Source organism: Gadus chalcogrammus, chromosome 2 (assembly GCF_026213295.1).
Source record: "Gadus chalcogrammus isolate NIFS_2021 chromosome 2, NIFS_Gcha_1.0, whole genome shotgun sequence".
NCBI classification, from domain to species: Eukaryota; Metazoa; Chordata; class Actinopteri; order Gadiformes; family Gadidae; genus Gadus; species Gadus chalcogrammus.
The window spans coordinates 20,529,709-20,545,758 of NC_079413.1; the positions used below are offsets into that span (position 1 = coordinate 20,529,709).

The 16,050-nt window shown below is 47.0% G+C and overlaps 1 protein-coding gene across 3 annotated transcripts in view; it reads left to right on the top strand.

Moving 5' to 3' along the window:
- Positions 1 to 6,042, top strand: part of zmp:0000000896 (caspase recruitment domain-containing protein 10) — a 39,185-nt gene extending 33,143 nt beyond the window's left edge. For 2 of the 3 annotated variants that reach the window (XM_056604902.1, XM_056604904.1), the window contains exons 18-24: positions 1 to 118; positions 1,342 to 1,411; positions 1,618 to 1,717; positions 2,251 to 2,409; positions 2,758 to 2,870; positions 3,575 to 3,690; positions 4,323 to 6,042. The exon at positions 1 to 118 is cut by the window's left edge and continues 123 nt beyond it. In XM_056604902.1, the coding sequence (XP_056460877.1) occupies positions 1 to 118; positions 1,342 to 1,411; positions 1,618 to 1,717; positions 2,251 to 2,409; positions 2,758 to 2,870; positions 3,575 to 3,690; positions 4,323 to 4,530 (884 nt within the window). In that variant the 3' untranslated portion in view covers positions 4,531 to 6,042. The remainder of the gene's footprint in view (positions 119 to 1,341; positions 1,412 to 1,617; positions 1,718 to 2,250; positions 2,410 to 2,757; positions 2,871 to 3,574; positions 3,691 to 4,322) is intronic. The other variant, XM_056604903.1, reaches the window with a different exon arrangement.
- The last annotated feature ends 10,008 nt before the right edge of the window (positions 6,043 to 16,050 follow it).

Consider the following 16,050-nt stretch of genomic DNA (forward strand, 5'->3'; position numbering starts at 1 on the left):
ATGACATCATGCACGTGACGGACACGCGCTACCAGGGGAAGTACCAGTGGCGCTGCTGCCTGCTGGACCGCTGCACCGCCCAGCCGCTGCTGGCCGGGGCCATGCCCAACTACAACAGGTAGGTCAGGGGTCAGGGGTCACTACAACAGGTAGGGTCAGGGGTCACACCCAACTACAACAGGTAGGTCAGGGGTCACTACAACAGGGAGGGTCAGGGGTCACACCGAACTACAACAGGTAGGTCAGGGGTCACTACAACAGGTAGGGTCACGGGTCACACCCAACTACAACAGGTAGGTCAGGGGTCACTACAACAGGTAGGGTCAAGGGTCACACCCAACTACAACAGGTAGGTCAGGGGTCACTACAACAGGTAGGGTCAGGGGTCACTACAACAGGTAGGTCAGGAAGCAGTGGTCACTACAACAGGTAGGGTCAGGGGCCACTACAACAGGTAGGGTCAGGGGTCACACCCAACTACAACAGGTAGGGTCAGGGGTCACTACAACAGGTAGGGTCAGGGGTCACACCTAACTACAACAGGTAGGGTCAGGGGTCACACCCAACTACAACTGGTAGGGTCAGGGGTCACACCCAACTACAACAGGTAGGTCAGGGGTCACTACAACAGGTAGGGTCAGGGGTCACTACAACAGGTAGGGTCAGGGGTCACTACAACAGGTGGGTCAGGAAGCAGTGGTCACTACAACAGGTAGGGTCAGGGGCCACTACAACAGGTAGGGTCAGGGGTCACACCCAACTACAACAGGTAGGGTCAGGGGTCACACCCAACTACAACAGGTAGGGTCAGGGGTCACTACAACAGGTAGGGTCAGGGGTCACACCCAACTACAACAGGTAGGGTCAGGGGTCACACCCAACTACAACAGGTGGGGTCACACCCAACTACAACAGGTAGGTCAGGGGTCACTACAACAGGTAGGGTCAGGGGTCACTACATCAGGTAGGGTCAGGGGTCACTACAACAGGTAGGGTCAGGGGTCACACCCAACTACAACAGGTAGGGTCAGGGGTCACACCCAACTACAACAGGTGGGGTCACACCCAACTACAACAGGTAGGTCAGGGGTCACTACAACAGGTAGGGTCAGGGGTCACTACAACAGGTGGGGTCACTACAACAGGTAGGTCAGGGGTTACTACAACAGGTAGGGTCAGGGGTCACACCCAACTACAACAGGTAGGGTCAGGGGTCACTACGACAGGTAGGGTCAGGGGTCACACCCAACTACAACAGGTAGGGTCAGGGTTGTCGATACACTTGCCAGGTGTTATGATATGTGACGCTTGTAACGGTCGATGCTCCGTTGTCCCTCTCAGGGCCCAGCAGCTGCTGCTGCTGCGACTCAGAACCATGGCCTCGGAGCAGAAGAACTTCAAGAAGAAGGTGGTACGTCTGCCCGCCTCGAGGCTACTGACACAAGCTCAGGGTCACCTCGGGATGGCTGGTAACCGGAGGTTACCAGCCATCCCGAGATGACCCTGAGCAAGACGCCTCTACCTGACTGTTCCTGACGAGCTGGTTGTTGCCTTGGATGAAAGCATCAGCAAAATCCCCTTCATTTAAAAAAGTAGAATGTGTGTTCTCTGCTGCAGCTCTCCAGGAAGGTGGCCGCCCGGCGGGTGCGTCTGGTGAAGGCTGTGGCTCCGGGCGCCGGGGGCCCGTCCACCCAGGTCCTCTACACGCTGAGCCACCGTAAGATGATCAGTCGATACGCAGATGACCCTGATTCACGCACAATGTTATCATCACCGTTCAGCCTTCAGTCTGGGTTTCATGTGTTGACCTTGTGCCAATGGGTGTGTGTTTGTGTGTGTGTTTTCCTGCGTGTGTGTGTCTATTTCTTGTGTGTGTGCGTATGCATGTCTATATGTGTGTCTGTTTACATGTGTGTGTGTGAGTCTGTGTATGTGTGTTTGTTTGTGTGTGTCTGTATCTGTGTGTGTGCGTGTGTGTCTATATATACGTGTGTGTGTGTGTGTCTAAATACGTGTATGTCTCTATATGTGCCTGTGTCTATATGTGTGTGTGTGTGTGTGTGTCTATATGCGTGTGTGTGTGTGTGTGTGTGTCTATATGTGTGTGTGTGTGTGTGTCTATATGTGTGTGTGTGTGTGTTTTGTGTGTGTCTATATGTGTGTGTGTGTGTGTGTGTGTGTGTGTGTGTGTGTGTGTGTGTGTGTGTGTGTCTATACGTGTGTCTGTGTCTCTATGCCCCCCCCTCCCAGGCCAGGAGGAGCAGCTGATCCCCTACAGCCTGGTGCAGCCGGTGCAGGCGGGGGCGCGGCGGCCGGTTCTCTTCTCCCCCTCGCCGCTCTCCAGGGGGCTCATAGAGCAGCTGCTGCAGCCCGCCATGTCCCAGCTGCAGTTCAACACCTGCCCTCCAGGTGCGCTACAGACACACGCACGCACGCACACACAAACGCACACACACACACCCACACAACAATACACTGACAAATAGATACACAAACACCCACCCACACACACACACATGATGTCATCTCTCAGTGTTATCTGTCAAGCACTTTTGAAGCTGTAGATTGCGAGATATTGCAACCAACAACAGAAACTATCTATATTTGGTAGATTGAGAGCTCATTGTTATTTATTCCTTAATAGCTTTTTAATAGCTTTTCAAATGAATAAAAAATGTCCAACGGTTCCTCTCAAGCTTCTCAAACAGGGATTCATGGATGCCGTCTGTATACACTCCTTTCCCTTATGTGCTGCAGAACCCATCCCGGCCACCGAGAGGTGCCAGAAACACGTGTTTATGCTGAACCCCTCGATTCCAGACGACTCTCTGGGCATCAGGCTGCAGTCCATACAAGACATCGTCAGCCAGGTGAACCAGCGCCGGGAACTGTACTTCATAGTTAAATTACCTCCAGGGTACCTGTACTTCAAAGTTAAAGTAGCTCCACTTCCAGGGTATCTGTACTTCAAAGTTAAAGTACCTCCAGGGTACTGGGGCCTCATGTACTAAGACTTGCGTGGATTTCATACTGAAACTTGGCGTACGCCAAAACCCAGAAACTGTCTTACGCACAAATAAATTCAGATGCATCAAAGTGTGCGAACGCATGGATCCAAGCACGTTTCTTTTGTACATCTCAATGAACGTGGAATTGAGCGCACATGCCGAGGTGCCAAACTCCTCCCTGTCCACGCCCTCATTTGAATATGCAATTTCATTTAAATAGGCCTCTGGACCTGAGATTCACCTCTTAATCCGATCACCTGGCACCATGAACAGAGGCAAAAAACGAACGTTTTTGTGCGTACGCAACCTTAGTACATGAGGCCCCTGGTCCTTCAATCGTACCTCCACTTCCAGGGCATCTGTACTTCAGAGTAAAAGTCCCTCCAGAGTACAAGTTCTTTAAAAGTAAAAGTATCTCCAGGGTATCTGTCTTAAGGGTACACTTTTCTTCTGGTTTCCACATCAGGATAAGATAAGATGTACTAGACAAATAACAGCAAAGGGATTTCTTGATCTTTATTTCTTTACCCCCCTTTCCCCCTTTTGCCCCATCTCTCTTCTCTCAGGATAAGCACTGTCTGCTGGAGCTCAGCCTGGCAAATGTGCAGGGCCTGCTGAAGCAGGGAGTGTACCCAATCGTCATCCACATCCAGCCCAAGAACAAGAAGTACGGGAGACTGAAGTATGCATCGCTGCCTCAGTCGCCTCACGCCAACCCTGACTCTAACTCTGACCCTAAACAAATCAGAACACAATGTCATCGTTAATGAGACAAACTTAACTGTTTAGACATTCTGTGCAAGTCAGACGATTTGAGGTTGAAACGGTGGAAGTTTAGTGTAGCGTTTAGGATCTTTGAAATGTTTGGTTTTTACCACAATGTCTGCAGTCGACCTATAGCCAACTTTGAGCAAGATGTTTCTACCTTACCTGCTGTGAGTACCTTTTGATGACAGCATCTGCTCAAGGCTGTATCATAACTTAATTGTTGCTCATCGAGATTGGGGAGCTGATCCACCAAATGACTGCGACATCAACCACACCCCTTCCCTCCTAAGGCACCTGGTCATCAGCTTCTCGCTTCAGCTAAACGGGTTATTAGAGCTCATTATCACAACGCTACTGAACTGGAATGAGCCTAAAAAACAATCTTACAGGGTATTTACTCTAAACCAATCTTTTGCGGACAGATTGTATTGGTTAGGGATGTTTGAGAGAAGCCAGGAGAGACGGTTAAGATGGATTGATCACACCGATTGGTTTTGTCTTTCGACCCATCTTAAGTTAACCAATCTTCACCTGGCACTCCTACAGGAAGTGGTTTCCCCAGTGCGGAGAGGAGAAGTTGATTGAGGATCTGTGTCGGAGGGAGGAACTGCAGCTGGAGACTCTTCCACTGTTCCACCACACGCTGGAGCCCAGCCGCTGGAGCAGCACGGACGACCTGCTGTCTGCCATCCGCAGTGCCATCGACAGCCAACAGAGGGCGGTAGCCTGGGTGGAATTTGAGAGACTGCAGTAACCGTAGCCGGCCGCCATACGCAGTGCCATCCAGGACCAGCAGAGGGCTGTGGCGCGGGTGGAAGTACCGTCCTTAGCCAGTAGAGGGCACTGGGATTGGTGGAACCGGACAGACTTCAGTAACTGCAAGGCAGGTTATTGACCAGTAGGCGACACATGCATCTCGCCCACAAAAAAGGAAATGTGGCATTTCATAGGATTTTAAACCACTGCAGTCTTTTTTAATCAAACGACTGCAAAACCTTTGTCAGTAGATAGATTATCGGATGCGTTATTGTCCTATTGCGGTTGCTATATATGTAAATTCATTCATTTAAATTAATAGGGCTATTGGTACAACAGTAGCAATACTTGGTACTGTTGTGTTCTGGTGCTGACAGCGGCTGGCACAGTCCACCAGAACAGACGTTCTCACAGAGCCTTTCACTCACTCAGCGTGGCAGCGTCTTTAGAGGGCCATGTGGGTAGATTACCAGGCTGTATACCTCAAAGATTCACTCGGGTGTTATTCTCCTACAATCCAGAACCGGCCAAGGAAATAACTCTTCGGATCTGTATTTTTTTTAATCTGTTGACCAGGTTAAAGTTCAAATAGTTTCACTTTGTGTTTGTACAAATGCACAACCTTAAAACTTTGTTTTTTCTATTTTATTGTCCGTTGCCTTTCTTGACAGATGTGCAGGGGCCTCATTGTATGTGATTAACGGACATTAACCGATTTCAGTTTCTGAATACCTTTTTAACAGCAACCCATTAAAGTGTAGTTGAGAAGAGTGTCACAGAATCCAAATTACAACCAATAAACCAACCATTCAGGTGGTTGACATAGGGCCTGTAAACGGCCAATGCTGATTTTATGTTTTAACATAGCATTTAGTGTTAGGGTTACTCTTACCTCTTATTGCATAACATGCTACCTAAATGTTTTATATAGCATGCGTCCTGTGGTCATAACACAGCATGCATTGCATGTGTTGAATACAAGTTACAACCATTATTATGAATTCTAATTATTCTAAGAGTCATTATGAATCAAATAACAATGAGCATGCATATATGTATGCATTTTAAAGATAATATTTCAACATGAGTATATAAAATGTAATTTACCTTTCAACGAATTGTAGGAAGCGCTATGCATGACGTCATGTCACTGGCGGCCTCCCCCCCTCGGCTCTCTCCCTCCCCTACCCCCTCCAAGCTGGGACTCTCTAAATCGACGCCACTTCGCCCGGGGCGGGACTTTACGTCCTACGTCACTCGCTATGGGTGTGCATGTGTGCGGGTAGCCGTTTGTCTCAGGGATCTGTGCACGAACTCCCTTGCACTACAGGATTACGAGCATCAGTGTCGTTCGCGATGGAGGGTGGCGGGTGACATTCCTACAGTCTGTGATGATAGGCTATATTTCTACAAAGGACTTACTATTACTAGCGATTAACATGACGAAACAACACAAACTAAGCTAACATTAGACTATAGCCATACCAGATAACGCCATACCAGCTAACCCTAACTACTTATATTAAACTCTGAACCATTTTGCAACGGGCAACTGTTTGTTGGTGTGTCTAACACAATATTTCTTACAATAACACAAAGTCCAAAGTTTTGATGACTCCAGTAGGAAACTTAAAATACCTAGAGAAATGCGTGAGTGCTCACAAAACATCAACAAGTCAGCAGTGTGGTACAGGGTGGTCATTTCTGATATACAGTACAAAAGCTGAAACTATTAGCCAGGAGTGGGAAAGATGCAGACGCAGACGTGGGAAGCAATAATGCCGCGTTTCCACTGCAGGGTGCGGAACGGATCGGATCGCAAAGGTGCGGATCGGGTCGCGTTTCCACCGCCAAAAGTGGGCATGACCCGGACTTTGCCGTACCCGTTCTGGCCTCGTTCTCGGGACTCCTCCGTTGGGGTACCGAAAACGAGACGAGACGCCTGAAAGGGTCCCGGGAAATTCTAGCTACACACCCCCTCCGTTGATTGGTCGACAGAATCATCACTTCCGGGTGACGCTGGGATACAAACAAACAAACAGTAGCCTCGAAGTATTATTCTTTACAATTAACATGTTGCGTAAAACGCTTGCTTGGGCGAACAAGGAGGTGGAGACGTTCGTCTGCATTCTTGGGGAGGAAGACGTTGTTTACGATGTTTACGTAGCTGCCGCGGCGATCGACATCCGGCCTACCACCAAGGGTACTGTCGGCAGTGGAAACGCAACCTCGGAACTGAGCTGGGCCCCGTTTCCCGATATCGATGGATCTTCGCTTGTAAGATCATTCTCCCGATGGATCTTTCGAACCATCGATAATTTCTTTGTTGCGTTTCCCGAAACTCCTCTTAACGTGAACGCGCATTCGCTGCACTCACGACGTCGTAGGATTGTAACTGTCTACTGACACGGTGCTGAAATGGGCTCCGTAGGAGGGGGAGACGCAGGAATGTCGCAGGAAAATTGTGTTAAAAAGGGTTAAAATATCTCCCCATCAAGGACAACAGCAGAGTAGCCTACGAAAAAAATAGACTGCAATTATATGAATGCTAAAGACATTAAAACACAATTGATTAGGCTTAAGCCGACATATATCAGTCCTAATCCTGAATGCACTGTGCGTTTCACGGCATTTTCCCCCCTGAAATAATTCCATATGACAAAAAATTAAAAATAGCTTGTGTGACAACTACATTTATCTTAATGGGCTGATTTCTGAAACATGCTTTGCGCAGCAAAGAGAGCCGACTTAATCTGATTCCGCATAAAGTTTCCTTGATTGATCATTTGATGTGTGCTAGCGCTCCGTGCGCAAGAGGGAGAGGAAGAGAGAGAGAGAGAGAGAGGCCGAGGCGTCCCCGGAGTCGCCTTGTTGCGATCAATGGCCGAATCCGGGACAACTTTGACCCCCTCGAGGTCTACACTGACGCGGCAGTCATACAGCGCTACAGGATGGCCAGGGAGGCCATTAGACAGCTGCTTGGGGCGATCAGGCAAGACCTCAGACGTGCTACAAGGAGGAGCTTTGCGCTCACACCGCAAGTGCAGCTCTTGGCCGCCCTTCGATTCTACGCCACAGGGAGCTTCCTGCAGGTGGTAGGAGATGGCCAGGGCCTGTGCAAGGCGTCAGTGTGCAGATCGGTCCAGGCAGTGACATACAGCCTCCTTCGTCTCGTACCGCGACACGTCCGTTTCCACAGCAGAGACGAGATTTGCGACCCAAGAGAACATTTTTCGGTCGTTCCGCATCCCACAAGTGGCCGGAGTCGTGGATGGAACTTTGATTCCAATTCTCACGCCCCACGTTGATGGCCACGTCTACATCTGTCGGAAGGGATATGCCGCTGTCAACTGCCAGGTGGTGTGCGACCATCAGGGCATCATCCTGGATGTCGTAGCGAGATGGCCTGGAAGCACTCACGACTCCTTCGTGTTCCGCGAGTCCTCCATCGGACATATCCCAGCCTTTTGCCTGCTCCTTTTGCCGTTAATTTTTTTTTCATTTCTTTCATTCATTTTTTTTTTTTTTCATTTCTTTCATTCATTTTTTTTTTCTTTCATTTCTTTCATTCATTATTTTGTTTAATTTTTAATTTTTGGGGTTATTTTAGGCTATGTTCTATGAGTAGCCTATGTCACAGTCTGCACAAATCCCCCCACTTTCTCTCACATATTCTGAGTGCCCTGCCTGCTCAAACATTTTCTGGACTGTCCCGTTTTATTTTGGCCATTTTAACATCTTTATTAATAAATTAATTAATAATCTTTATTAATCACCAAACTAAGAACATAAAGGCGCAATGCGTTTTAATAAAACGCATCCAATACACGGAATGTCCGATGGTGACGCCACTGAGGCTATAGTAGGCTGACGATGCTCTTAGCGTCCTACGAGTAGGCCTACCTACGAGTACTCCTGGAGTACTCGTTAGCTCCGAGCGTTTTCAAGACGTTCGTTACCAACGATGCTTTCGGGAAACGCGGTGAAAACTCTACGATGCCCTTTCGACGCACTTCACAATCCACTTAGGCTAAAGATGCTTTCGGGAAACGGGGCCCTGGGCTATACCGCCCCCTCCCTACCGCACCTTTGCGATCCGATCCGTTCCGCACCCTGCAGTGGAAACGCGGCATTATTGCTTCCCACGTCTGCGTCTGCATCTTTCCCACTCCTGGCTAATAGTTTCAGCTTTTGTAATGTATATCAGAAATGACCACCCTGTACCACACTGCTGACTTGTTGATGTTTTGTGAGCACTCACGCATTTCTCTAGGTATCTTAAGTTTCCTATTGGAGTCATCAAAACTTTGGACTTTGTGTTATTGTAAGAAATATTGTGTTGCAAAAACACTTTGTGTCTTACCCTTACCGTTACCCTAACCTTAACCCCAGTAACATTTCTTCATCCTAAATTACAAGTTACGCTAAATGGCATGCAAACATCCAGTCCAATATGAAAGAAAAAAGCTAGCTTCATTAAGGAGTCGAACCCCTTATCCCCGCGTTAATGAGTTGTTCTCTGACCACTAACCCATCAGGTCTTAGTACATGTGATTCAAGAGTTAACCACTTGACAATCTTTAAACTTCGGTTGCCTAGAAATTGTAAAGACAGTGATGTGTGTACATTGTGCAAGCATCCGTCACTCGCGATGTGTGTGCAGTCCAAAATGAAAGAAAAAACCATGCATCACTAGGGAATCGAACCCCCAATCATCAGTCTTTAAACGTTGGTCGTTGGTAACTGTAAAAAAAGAGATCGCATTTTCTTTAACTGCTAACTTACAAACGGGTTTATGCGTTCACTGAACAAAGATTATGGAAATAAAAGACCACTTTTCCATCAGAAAAATCAGAACCGTTATTACCAACCCATAGACACTAACGCCTCGTTTCCACATACGTACATTCTCGTATGCGATCCAACCGTCTCCGACCGAAAGTCCATTCATTCCTATGTGATTCTCCGTAATGTCCGTTTTTCCTCCGAGACTCCTCCCCTCCGTAAAATTTCTGTCCGGTATGTCCGTAATACACGTTCAAAAAATTTAACTTTCGCCGTCGTTTTTTACGGAGATACCGTATGAAAGTTTTTATGTTTTTCACAAAACATGTAAGTACCTGGCAGGCCAGTCCGTACGTAAAACACTAGCGCCCCCTTCCGTAAATTTACGGAAGCACGGATACGAAAAACATACGTATGTGGAAACGAGGTGTAAAAGCCAAACCTTTCTCACATGCACACCCATCGCGAGTGACGGCTACGCGCACACATGCACACCCATAGCGAGTGACGTAGGACGTAAAGTCCCGCCCAGGGCGAAGTGACGTTGATTTAGAGAGTCCCGCCTACTTTTATCCCCTCGACAAACAATGATTGGCGAACGAGCCGGAGAGGGTGTGGTAAAACAGAAGCCTGTGTCTAAGTAGCAGTCTTGCCTCATACCACTACACAGGGTTAGAGTCAAAGTATATATATTAGATGGAAATAAAATAAGTACAAACAAAATAATTGAAAAGGAATTCCAAGGAAAAGGAATTCCAATCAACACAGTTGATTGGAATTTGCCTTAGTGCCAACCAGGGTTAGGTTTATCATTCAAACCAGTAAAAAGATAAAAAGATCTTGTTCTATTTCAACTACCCATAAAGTGTTTGTGCAGTCCATTAAGTACAGAGTGCACTTAGTACAGGTTTACTGTAGTGCCTGAGCATGGAGGAGCCTAATAGCCTAAGGAACTAAATAACTAGATCTGGCCAACCATAAGCAAAGAGGATTTGTATTAATAATAATACATCTTATTGGTGTTGCACTTTTCAAGGTACTCATAGACCTATTTTAAAAACATGCTGATCCCATGATTTGGATTATACGTGGAAGAAAAGTAGAATAACCACTTTATATTTAATCATCAAAAGGTTAGGAAGGACATTTGTTTTGTTCAAGTTACTGGTGTCTGTTGTGTAAAGAATATAGCAGAGCTATATGTATGTTGTTGCACGGACCCGTTTAGGGGGGAGACAGATGACTTCCGGTTCAGGAGTAAACACGTTGTTTGCAGCTCCGTCTCTGCTGCGTTTTAATATCCATCCGTCTCGGAGGTCCGAGGACGTTGCCTAGCGACACGCACAAACACGCCCCTTTTCCTCGGATGGCGAACTCGCCATCTCGGTTGAACTCGGTGGTGACCGAGCAAAATTCCGAGACAGAATTCAAGATGGCTGCGCCCATTGTGACTTGAAGTATGAACTGTTTTCATTGTGCTTGGACCACTTTGGTGGTTTAAATGGTAATTTCAATCACTCGTATTACTGCAATACCTTACTGCGTCCGTATCTCTGCCTATGTACACAAATATATTGTATTTGTGTACAGCACTTTGGTCAACTACTGTTGTTTTAAATGTACTATATAAATAAACTTGACTTGACTTGACTTGACTTGACTATGGCCTATAGCCTACTTATTTTGGAGCGCCTGGTCCTCTGCCAATGCTACCGCGACAACAGCTTTCCGGGTGGCGTCCATGTTTTCCTCCAACGACGGAGCGAAATAATAAAACGCTGTGTGTGGGCGTGGCGTCAGATCCGAGATCCGAGTCGGTTCGCAGAGAATACTCGAACGCAGCATAACGTAACATGGTGTCAGAAGTGGGATCGTAGAACGACAATAACACGGAATGCGATCAGAAAAGGAAAGGAAATGCGGGAAAAGAAAAAAATAAACAAGATGCAAGACCGACAGCAGCAGCAGAGTTTCTGGCAGGAGGACTATTACACCGGGATCCCACCGGACGCGTACGCGCCGCGGAACGGCTGCGCCGCGGAACGGCTGCGTCCTCTGCCCTGCGTCCATTCCTACCGGGCGCGTAACGGCAGCGTAGCGCTGCCTTGCGAGCCAGCCGTATTCACGCGAGATCGCGAGATCACGAGATCACGCGATAATCCTAAACCTAATGTACTCACCTTCCACTCCCAAAACTATTGCAATTAAATGCCACGCTTTGTCCTTTCTGACATTTTCCTTATAAAAAGGATGATTTGGTACATAAATGACTTCATGTTGCTGAACTTCGACAATGAGTCTCTCGTCGTCCATGTTGCCGACCCTCTGAGACTCTTTGATTGATTGACTGCTGACCTGGTGCCAACGGTCATGACGTAATAATGTTGATGTGAAGTTACATGAGCTGAGTATTATGTTTTATTTTGAAAATTGACCGGATGCTCTATGGCTTTTACTTTTCACTTCCTGCCCGGCTCGACCTGCTCTGTCGAAATTGACGCGGTTTAGCAGCGGCTCGCGGCAAAAATAGAATTGGATGGAAAGATAGCGCCGCGGCGCGGCACGCCGCACCTGGGACGCTGCTGAAACGTTCCGCGGCGCGCCCGGTGGAAATGGTCTCATTGATTATAGTGGAAGCGATCAGCTGCGTGACCGCGGCGCAGCCGTCCCGCGGCGCGTACGCCTCCGGTGGAATCGAGCCTTTAAGGCCTCCACACACCGGCGCCGCAGCGTCGCGTCAAAAAGTCTGCCCCCATTATTCCGGGTGTACTAGCACACACCGGCGCCGACTAGCCGCGCGGCAGCGTTCCGCGCCGCGCCGCCCAACTACTCTTCGAGACAATGTTCTATTCCCGAGCGTCGCCGCCCCTGAAAAAGCGCTTTGTAAAAGCTGGTTTGTACATCCCGGGTCCCGTAGGCACCTCCATATCTACCCCTCACCACTGGATGTCGCCCTCTTTCGTTTGTGATAAACAATTACGAGAATGGACGATGAGAGACTGGTCGACGAGGTGGAAAAATATGTCGAATTGTATGACCAAAGTTCCCGTCATTACAAAGACAACTCCAAAAAGGACATTGCCTGGCGAGCCATAGCTCTGGAGATTGGATCTTCAGGTGAGAAATCAACAATGGTGGACTAAGTACCCAAACCATTAACCATAATGGGAAATAGACGAAATCAAGTCACATATAATCACACCATGTAGGTAGAAACCAGATTACTTGTAATATATATTTTTTTATTTAAGGCAAGGCAACTTCATTCATATAGCACTTTTAATACATGAAGCAGACTCAAAGTGCTTCACATAGAAACATTCTCAACATGCACACTTAGTAGCGAATTGAAATATTGGCGTGCCTCTCAGGATCTGCACGGAGCTCCTGGACCAGATTGTGGCATACCCCCTGTTCTTGTCTCCGTTCATTGATGGGGTGCACCCAAACCCTTCGTCTTCTCCTTGCTCCTTGCAGGAGAAGAAGGGCAGCCCCCCTCTGTCTGGCAACAGTTATTTGTTCTGTTGAAATAAAAAAAACTCAATAAAATGTAAAAGAGCTTGCTCAATTAAAATGGCTAACTACTGGCTGCATACATGTAAATGTGTGGCTATGTTAAGGATAGATAGATGGATAGATAGATAGATACTGTATTGGTCCCAATGGGGATCAATAAAGCCATCCAGGAGCTCAATACAATAAATACACACAATAACAATTGGCCTTAAATGGTGACTGCACTATATACTAAAAAGGCTTAATAGAAGGTCCTGCAGATATTGAGATTGTTGATGCAGTAGATGAATAATTGCAAAATATAAAATAAATAAGAAATGACAGTCAATAAAACGATAAAGTGCCCTACAAACTAAGTTGATCTGATGCTTGAAAACATACTTTCACTGCGCAGATTAGCCTACATTTTTCCAACTATTCAGCCAAAAAGATGGAAAATAAATAAACTAGGCTACAATAGGCTACTCACCCATAGCGTTTCGTGTCTTTGCTGCGGTTGATTGACAGGTGACTTCCTGATTTTATACTGCAGCGCGGCCGTCGCGCCGCCTCCTGTTGGTGCTAGGGGCGTGCTTTTGACGCGCGTAAAATACGCGACGCTGCGCTGCGGCGCCGGTGTGTGGAGGTGTCACGTTAAAATTGTACCGGGGGCGAAAATTGTACCGGCCTACGTCATCGTTTGTTTACATCCTGACAACCTGCCCTGCAACAGACGACGCGATGCAGAAAACATGTTTCCAAACGACGAAATAACATAATACAGATAGCGGATCGCTATCTGTATTATGATGGATAGCGATAACACTTGTTTTTACTTTATATTTGTATTGTATTTAATTGTTTAATCGAAACAATAAAAAAAATTGCCCGCGAAACGGGCGATCGCGTCAAATGACAAATGTTTTGCCCGCGAAACGGGCGATCGCGTCAAATGACGTAGGAGGGTTAATGAAACATAATACAGATAACGGATCGCTAGAAAACACTTGTTTTTACTTTATATTTGCATTGTATTGAATTGTTTAATCGAATTTAGCTAGTAAACTGAGTGTTTTAAGCAGGTTTCATAGTCTAGAATGTTCAAGAACCTTCCTACGTGATTTGACGCGTCATTTGACGCGATCGCCCGTTTCGCGGTCAAGTTTCTTTATTGTTTCGATTAAACAATTAAATACAATACAAATACAAGTGTTATCGCTATATATCATAATTCAGATAGCGATCCGCTATCTGTATTATGTTATTTCGTCGTTTGGAAACATGTTTTCTGCATCGCGTCGTCTGTTGCAGGGCAGGTTGTCAGGTTGTCAGGATGTAAACAAACGATGACGTAGGCCGGTACAATTTTCGCCCCCGGTACAATTTTAACGTGACAGAGGCCTTTAGAATCAGATGATCCTCAACACCTTTATTTTCCAACCACCAAAGCCTACGAGTGTGCCTTCACTCATATTTTTACTGATTCAGTATTAATCACGCAACACCAAGGTCCCGCAATCATCATTTATTTCAATAAATATGTTTTGGTTGTTTCCAGCACATTTAGGTCAATTCAAATTCTTGTACTTTCGACACCAGTAACTTGAACAAAACAAATGTCCTTCCTAACCTTTTGATGATTAAATATAAAGTAAAGGCTTGTCCGAGGAAGTGCCTTAAAGGTCCCATGACATGAAAATCTCACTTTATGAGGTTTTCTAACATAAATATGAGTTCCCCTAGCCTGCCTATGTCCCCCAATGGCTAAAACTTACGTTTGGTGTAAAACGAGCACTAGCTGTTCTGCTCGCCTTTGAAAAAACGGAGGCTCAAGTGCGCTGATTTGGAATGTCTGTATTTATGACGTCACCAAGAATCTCAGCTCCTCCCCTTACTCTGCCTGGCCCGCCCAGAGACGTTGGCCCGCCAATGAGACTCGACCGTGCGAGCGCCACGTGTGTGTGTGTGTGTGTGTGTGTGTGTGTGTGTGTGTGTGTGTGTGTGTGTGTGTGTGTGTGTGTGTGTGTGTGTGTGTGTGTGTGTGTGTGTGTGTGTGTGTGTGTGAATACACACACTGTAACGCAAGTGTTTCTTGTCGGTTCTTTGATGTGTCTTGTATTTTCACAACGAGACTGTTGTGGGGGTTATCTGAGCCATGGTTGAGAAGGAATTGGGGGAAAGGAACTTTGGCTTTGACTCGCTGAAGTACATGAATGATAGTTATGTTATTATAAATCTAGTTCTATGATTGTAGGCGTAGCCATCTAGGCTTCGCCTTATGGGCTTGTCCCGTGCGTGCGCTCGCGCGCGCTGAAAATTCAAACTATGCACCTATCAGCGTGGGCACCGCCCACATTTCCCACGGTATCGTGTCTATATAACGCTGTGTATACCGTCGCTCATCCTCCACGCTTTTCTTTCAGCATTTGGAGGGTACAGCAGGTGGGAAACTAGACGGCTACGCCTACAATCATAGAACTAGAGTTATAATAACATAACTATCGTTCTATTTCATGTAGGCTACGCCGTCTAGGCTTCGCCTTATGGGCTAAGGTGAAGCTGCGAGCGGAGCCCGATCAATGTACTCCTGCTGGACCCCAGTCAAAACGACCTAAGTCACCAGAGCACATTAAGACTCAAAAAGCCAAGGAAGTGTAAAACACAACAGCTTAATAAAAAACTAATTCCTCCTAGATCAAGCAAGGCAATGATCAAGGGAGAAAAAAGTGAGTCTGTAAAGACTCCGGCTCTAATCCGTGCTTCATGGATTCCCCATGAAAAGGAAATGAAAAACCAGAGCAACACGGTTCACATTAGGTCCGCTACCACCGGGGGCGGAGCTACGGAATCCGGCTCTCCAATAAGGGGACTCTCTCGGCCGTTTATTATTTGAAGAAAACGGCGGGAGTGCCACACTGGTAAACAAAACCACCAGACAATTGGCGAGCCAATAGAAAAACCCCTAGCCTGTTTTTCATTTGAAAAAAGGTGGGAGAGTAAGACTGGTAATCAAGTCCAACTCGCCAGCCGGCGAGAGGAAATCCAACCACGCCGCTTAAAAGAACATGTCTATATTCTTAAGCCGTAAAAGGGGTCCCGGACTCCAGCACAGAGTTGCCGAGTGAGCCTCTGGACATGTCTAACATGTAAAAACGGACAAAGGGGCCGGGGGAAGACCAAGACGCAGCCGCGCAGATATCTTCCACCGAAACGCCCTTGAGTAGAGCCGTTGAAGCGG